Below are 7782 nucleotides of genomic sequence, written 5' to 3'. Positions count from 1 at the left end.
TTTAAGAAATATTAATGTTTATTGAGTTTAATACTAGTACTCATTATCACATCAAAACAACAATTGTTACAAATAGACAATAAAAATGTAAGTAAGCTTTTTGGTGAAACATAATTTCAGAAGGCACATCTCTTAAACACAGTGGTAAATATGAGAGCAAAATATTTTGTTTATGCACATTTGCACAGTACAGAAGACTGAGAAATAACTCATGTGTGAATATGTCTCATAAATATACTGGGATTACTGTATATCCCTGTTTCATCAGTTTGGACAGATATGTAAAACCACAAGCTCATGTTTCTTAAAATGTCAAAAATCAGCTGTGCGCTATCCAACCCTGACTTCTCTTTATTGACTATCATGAATAAGGCATAGAAGCACTGAAAGAAACTGAAAGAGCAGAGAACCCGAATGGAAGTTTGCATCAGGGCCTATTTGCTGAAGCTTGTCGGTAGTAACCACTGATTTCATCTGCTACATATGAATGGAGACTAAGGACTAAATACCTTTTACTCTGTGGCAACACAAGTTTCACAGAAATACATGAAAAGGGCACAACCTCTTAACAACGCATTACATGGTGGAGGGCACGAAACAATGCTAATGCAAAGTCTATTATGACCAGCTGAACTGTGAAACAACAGTTGGTTAGATTGGTTAGAAGAAAAACACTTGGTTTAAGGGTTAGGGATTAAGGGGATGAGAACCACTTTTAAAAGTGACAAAAATTGCAGTATTTTGGGGCGTCAGTGGCTTGGTGGTGGGGCGGGCGCCCCATGTGCAGGGCTGTTGCCGCGGCGGCCCGGGTTCGGCTCCGGCCTGTGGCCCTTTGCTGCGTGTCACTCCCTCTCTCTCTTCCCCCTTCACGCTCATCTGTCCTATCAATTAAGGGCTTAAAAATGCCCAAAAAATGTCTTAAAAAAAAAAAATTGCAGTATTTTGGAAAGTAAGTGGTGCGTTCTTAAACATTGCAGGGTGTGTCTGGTTTGTCCTGGCTCACCTCCGTACGAAATTTGATCGTTGGCTTTCCCTGGTATTGAAATTTAAGTGTGAAAATTTCAAATAGTTACTACTCATAAACTAAGTGGTACACTGTTGTGCACATTTACGACCCCCCGTTGGCATCATGCAGGACACAAACAGCAGTCTCCTGGTTAAAACTCTGTGTTTGTTTGCCCTATCAACCCTACACTGACTTTCTCACTCTTTATACTTAATTTGTGTGTTTACCTTGATAAAAAATCCTCATTGACTTTGTATCACCATTGTTTTCATGATGCCAGCACATAATTTTAACACATTTCATGGCAACCACCAAGTGATGCACTAAAACTTAATATCCATGTGTATTTTATGAGATCCGGCTGTCTATCTATGCGTTTGAAAACTGTAAAATACTGGCTCTCAAAAGTGCACATAATTCTCATCATTTGACACAACTTTGTCTCATCAGATAAATTATGAATGTCACACAGTAGAAACATGATATATTTATATTCAGCAATACATTTTACCATTTATCTGCATATGGTTAATCCTCATAATCAATGTTAAATATTCAGTCTGAATTATTGAAAAGACATGTAAAGAAAACATAAGTAAATGCTGTAAAAAGTTGTTTCAAATGATAATATATGAATAAATTACGGGAAAGGAGGGACTAATATATTATACAGTAAAATTCAATGTAATATCTTGCACTGTGTTAGTCACTGCCCCCCCCCCCATGAAGTTATCTGTTGGTTTTACTAGGGAAGACATTTAGCATCCCTGTACTTGTAAAAGATTTTCCAAAGCTGATGACAACAGGAGCTGCAGTGCACACCTCCGGCCTGCAGAGTGCAATGTGTGTTCACAGTGTTGAGTTGAGCTTCAGTTATGCTGTGGCCCTGGATGTTCACACTGATAGTCCAGAGTCTGTGATTTACAGGCCTGTAACCTCACAACTGGGTGTTCCTTTTGACATCTATACCCTTCTCTTCGCTGCTGCCATTGTGATCAAACTCAAAGGCACTATTTTCCACAGCATGTCCCATCTTTTTTTCTGATTCACCATCACCAGTTTCCAGGGATGGAGCCTCACTGTCTTCATCAGATGAACCACGGTGAAAACACCTTTTATATCCCTGATAGGCTATGGAGGAAGAAGAACATGGATTCACAAACACTGATCAGTCATCTTGACATGCATCTTTCGAAAAACACTAGGCTTCAGTGAATAAGCCTTTTCTCTAAACTATCATCTAGGACTTGTCCTGCTCTTGTTCTACAAGTTATTTGTTTGGGAAAACTAGAAAATCTTTAAAAAGATGGTGAATAATACAACAGTGGAAGGCACTGGTCCACGCTTGTTGAGGTTATACAGCCATCAAGATGTATACGGACCAAAATTTGCTTCAGAAAGAGGCCTGTGTGAATTTGTTTGGTTGTGAAATGATCCAGCTTTGCTTACTTGTGTGTGCTGTGACAAAAAGCAGGAAGTACAGGAAATAGCCCGGGCTGGGTCACTAGCAGCTATGGCAAGGGACTAACAACGACATTCCCCAAGGCACAATTACCTCTACCTTACTTCTTACCACATGCTGTATCGTCATTAACTTTGATCATTGTCCTTGACCTGAATGCAGCCAAGTAGCATCCCTCCTTCTCGGCTGCTTGTACCCTTTTTCCTTGCAGTTATATCGAGGTAGATTGCACTTTTATGTATCAAAGACCAAACATTTTCAGAGATGAAACAAGTTGGAACAACTTCCAACCAAAGAAAAACATGCCCCCTCTCTTTTTTCACGGAAATAAAGGGGGGACAGATTTCAATCTGACCACATATGTCCACTTTAAGTATGTTCTGTAACACAATGGCGACATCACCATATTCATTGTGACCCTTGGATCATTACTTTATGTACAGGAAACAGAATCTGAAAAATCCTTGAGTTACGGAACTTGTCAAAGTTGAGGGATGAAGTAGCAGGGCTAAGTGAAAAGGCAAGGGGATTAAAGTAGCACATCTAATGTGGCTGAACAACACATATGAACCACTTCTTTTCTAGTATAACCCTGCCCTAAACGCTCCACTGACACCCAGAGACTTTGTTCAACTGTAGCTTTATGGAGGGGTGAGACAGCTTTCACCAAAATGCTACTTAACTACTATGCTTAACTGTGTATGCATCTACCTGCTAAACTCACCTCCCACAGACATCATTGCCATCAACAGCTGGAAAATGCTGTAGATGAGGGGGAATGCAAACATGATCTCCAGCTCAGCAGGGCTGAAGGACAGCTGGACAATGGTGCTGCACAGCTGGGAATTCTGGAAACCTGTCTCCAATGCGATGGTTCGACACCTGAGCAAAACAGGAAATGATTACCAACCATATAAGTAGGTACATTTATTAGTATATGAGTTTGGTGGTGCAGTAGTGGTTTAATGATGTATAAAACTGAATTAAACTGCAATATACCTTTGTCAGCATCAAAAAAGAAAAAGATTTAAAGCTGCAAGCAACAATGAAAGGGCTCTTGCACATTTGCACACGTCAGGGGTTCCGGCAGGATGCTACTTGATATTGTTGTGCATTTTCATGAATATTGGATGCTGCGTGCAGAAGTTAGATGGAATTCCTGGCTTTGAGTGTGTGGTGCTAGAAGCTATTTTCTGCAATTTGTATAACAACTGTGTATCTACTATTTAGCGCAAGATAACTAATTACACATCATGTTGCTGTAGATGATGTGTAGACCACACCACGTAAATTTCATGTAAATCAGTCTTTCTGATTTGTCATCATTTGGTGGCGCTATGACCATGAGGCAAGTAGATGCCTGCAAGCATGGACTTTTGTCCAGCATGTGAAATTTTGGGCAGTTACAATAGCTTTCTGTGTCATGTAGAAACAACGAAATTCACCACGCTGCGAGATGGATCTGTCGAATCTGCTAGGAAGAGTTTCATAAAGTTCCATACCTGTAAAGTGCCTAAAATGGTGTGCTCTCTCATGACCTATGACATCATGATTCAAGCTATCATCAGTTAAGTGTCACATTAGTCGGAGGGTTTTACCACCCAAAAAATTAAAAAAATTTAAAATGGATCTAATAAAACCCGCTAGCAGTAATTGCATAAAATACAGGAAAAATGGACAAAATTCGAAATTTCCAACTTACAGGTGGGCAGATCTAATGAAACCCATTGACGGAATTTGGCAGGCACAATGCTTTCATCATTTTGGACATATTCAAAATGATGAAAGCAATGTGCCTGCCAAATTCCGTTAATATTGCAGCAAAATTGTCCCAAATAAGGTCTTCCTTGCATTAGGGGACGCTATGCTAAACAAACTCATATAGCTGTATTTTCTTGCAGTGTTGATTCTGGTTCAATGTGTGCAGCAAGTTTTGAGAGTATTCAAGCAAAGGCATCAAAAATGATTTCTAATGCTAAAAGTAATTAGGGGGCACCATAGAGCTGATGTGCCACACCCAAGCACACCAACATACCACTTAATCCAAATAATCACTAGTTTGAGTTTTTGTGCATCCCAGAGTCCTCAAATATGTGTTCATGAAATGAAAATGAACACACAAGATTCAAGATGGCTTATTTACTATTGAGCAATAAAAGATCAAAACATTTTTATATGCCCTTAAGGATGAGAGCAATAATCCGCTCAATTTTGGGACCAAAGAAACTTTATCCAAGACCTGCGTTTGGAGACGCAACAGAGCCCAACTACTACAAAAGTTTGCAATTTTTGTTTGTATTGATGCATGCCAATTTTTGTGAGTTTTTGAGCTTCCTATCTCCCTTGAAAATGTCATTGCTCAGCAGAAAAAAACAAAGTCTCTGCAAAAACAAAAGGTCCTTGGCACTTTTTGAAAATGCTCTGGCCCTAGTAAACAATTTCTCAAGCAAGTTTACATTTAGATCAAGCAATCAAGATACAGCCTTTATGTATGCTGACATCAGTGCTGTCACCCTACCTGTACCAGGGTTGACCTGCAATGCGGGCCAAGATGAACCCCAGGCTGAAGCCAATGAAGGGGTAGACAGTTCCAATAATCCACAGGGCAGGAGAAATGGTCCAGGAGGACTGGTAGAGAACTCCTCCAACTACAGCTATGATGATAATGAGAGCAATGCCTGCAATGGACCCTACCTGTGCACAGCAGACACACAGAATTTTTTTCATTAGATTAAGCCATGCAAAATGTAAGTGTCACAACAATCCCTTGATCAAATATCAAAAAATATAGGAGTAAGGCTTAGATGTCACTCTTTGCATGAAACATTCACATGGATTCCTACCTTGAGGATCTTTTTTGCCCACAGGGGCCGTTTGTTTTTAACATACATTCCCAGGGCAATTGGGATGAGAATGGACACTAGAGTAATACCTGTGGATACACATATTTTATTTCATTAGTTAATTATAGGATTATAATAAACCTGTGCAGTGCTTTGGCACAAAACTACAAACTGACTGAACAGCATATTAAAACAGTAGGTGTGGAACCCCTTATAATAAACCACATATGCCTTAGAAAGCCTGTCTACAAATTGTAGCGATATGTTTTTAGCTTTATGGGTTAGTATTCGACCATGAGTTGCCTACTTACCAATACTGTCATATGGGATCTTGATGGTGTCGCTGGAAGTCCAGGTGGACGTGTAAATGAGCAGACAGAGAGGCATCATCCCCAGGGCCAAGATAGAGGAGCAGGTTGTCATACTGATGCTAAGGAAGGGAGAATATGGACAGTGTGTTTATCAAACACACACACACACATATAAATATATATATATGTGTGTTTATCAAACACACACACACACACACACACACACACACACATATAAATATATACATATATATATATATATATATATATATATATATATATATATATATGGGCATACCAGGTCCACCCCAGCTGGTTTCTTACCTTAGGTCCATGTCTCCATCCAGCCAGTAGCAGATAATGTTAGAGTTGGAGCCTCCAGGACAGCAGCCCATAATGATGACGACAACCGCCTGCACAGGCAGCACATTGAAGATCAGTGACAAGGCAAAGGCTGTGAAAGGCATGATGCCAAACTGGCAGAGGAAGCCGATGAAGATGCCCCAGGGTCTCCTGATGTGGCCCCACAGCTTTTTGGCATCCACAGTGCAGCCCATTGCAAACATGACCATGGCAAGCATTACAGTAAGCACTATGCTCATCACCAGGCTCAGTGTTTCATTGAAGTTACTGTGAAACAAGCAGTTTGCGCCTGAACACACTGTGGAATGAGAGTTGCAGGCAGTAGGCACTGCAGTCGTCGTCTCAGATATAGACATTGCAGAATATGTAACGGGAGAAGAAGAGGATAATCAAAGGCTCTCAATCTGAAAAGAGAAGACTAGATGAGAATTCCCTCAGAGCTTGCAATGCTTAGATTCCACGAGACTACTCCAGTTTCTCCCTCCTCCAATATCCAAGAAGATGATGGCGATAGTGACAAAAACCATCCAGCTCACTGCTCTTTATGCCTACCCTGCTACAGCCGAATACAATGGGGAGGGGAAATCAGTAGGGAAAAAAATCAAAAATTAACCAATACTTAATGTTTTTATGGGGTCAGTGTTCAGAAGCACCTGCATATAAAAAGAGAATTATCCTGAAATGTAAAATGTGATTGCATCATGCACCAACTTTTAGTGCCCTTTGGTCTTTTAAAACTTTATTAGATGGCTACGCTATGCAGTATCATCATTCGCCAGTGCCAGTAAAGAGGGAAGATACTTGTTCTTCTCAGTATCAGGGCACACCCTGTACGGACAAGGCATTCTTTGCACAGTGCCCATGAAAATGACCCCCCTTGCCCTCTCTTTTTAATAAGGAATATATTAACTTTTAATCACACCAGGGTTGTAATAAAGATTAACTGACATTGTTTTACAGAAAAAAAGTCTAAAACCAAGTCTTTACAATTGATCTATGTTTAATGTCAAATGTGGAGCACAAAATAAACGATTGTTAAAGTTTACCCAAACACAATAGCTGGTTTGTCATTTTTCTCTTGAAAGTTTAAGGACCATTACAAAACATTTTTTAATGTGTTTATAGAAAAATAGAAATTATGGGCAAGGAAAATCTAGAAAAGGGAAAGGTCATGATGTTAATGACAGTGTTCATGGAGCCAGACTTTGGTGTCAGTTTGATTGGAGTCAATGGAGTGAGCACAGCAAATCACACTATATCTCATCATATCTTTAATGTTTCTGCTCTAACTGAAAAAAAAATCTGATTTATAACTTTTGATTAAAAAACATACATTATGTGATGTTGACTGATGTTTTTTTATATAAATGTGTGCATTTATTTTCCTTGTTATTGGCCTCCAAACCATTCATGGCTCTGTCCAGCAACTGCATATACCAAAAAAACTTCAATTAATAGCCCAGGCCATTATTTGCTTAAATCAGTGAAATCAACAGGCCTATATTTGGGACAGGCCTTTTATTCCTTTCACATAAAACTGTTGCTCAGCAAAGATGCAAAACACAATCAAAATGTTTATTTACACCAGTATGAATATTACTTGTATATCAGGCTGAGGTCATGTATCAAGAGACAGACAGGCATTCACACTCGGCATGTCTTTGGACTGTGGGAGGAAGCCGGAGTGCCCGGAGAAAACCCACGCTGACACAGGGAGAATATGCAAACTCCACACAGAAGGACTCCCACACCTAGGATCGAACCAGGAAACCGCTTGCTGTGAGGCAACAGTCCTAA

At 39.9% G+C, this 7782-nt stretch overlaps 1 protein-coding gene across 1 annotated transcript; it reads right to left on the bottom strand.

Moving 5' to 3' along the window:
* slc10a2 (solute carrier family 10 member 2) lies at positions 1-6695 on the bottom strand. The gene is made up of 6 exons (XM_033613311.2): positions 5947-6695; positions 5623-5741; positions 5312-5400; positions 4987-5162; positions 3193-3350; positions 1-2137 (listed from the first exon to the last, which is right to left on the bottom strand). The coding sequence occupies exons 1-6, from the start codon at positions 6339-6341 to the stop codon at positions 1944-1946; spliced, it is 1131 nt and encodes a 376-aa protein (XP_033469202.1). The 5' UTR covers positions 6342-6695; the 3' UTR covers positions 1-1943.
* Positions 6696-7782: the final 1087 nt, after the last annotated feature.

Source organism: Epinephelus lanceolatus, chromosome 14, assembly GCF_041903045.1.
Source record: "Epinephelus lanceolatus isolate andai-2023 chromosome 14, ASM4190304v1, whole genome shotgun sequence".
Classification (NCBI taxonomy): Eukaryota; Metazoa; Chordata; class Actinopteri; order Perciformes; family Serranidae; genus Epinephelus; species Epinephelus lanceolatus.
The sequence above is the reverse complement of the archived record's forward strand: the minus strand, read 5'-3'. Positions and strand labels throughout refer to the sequence as shown.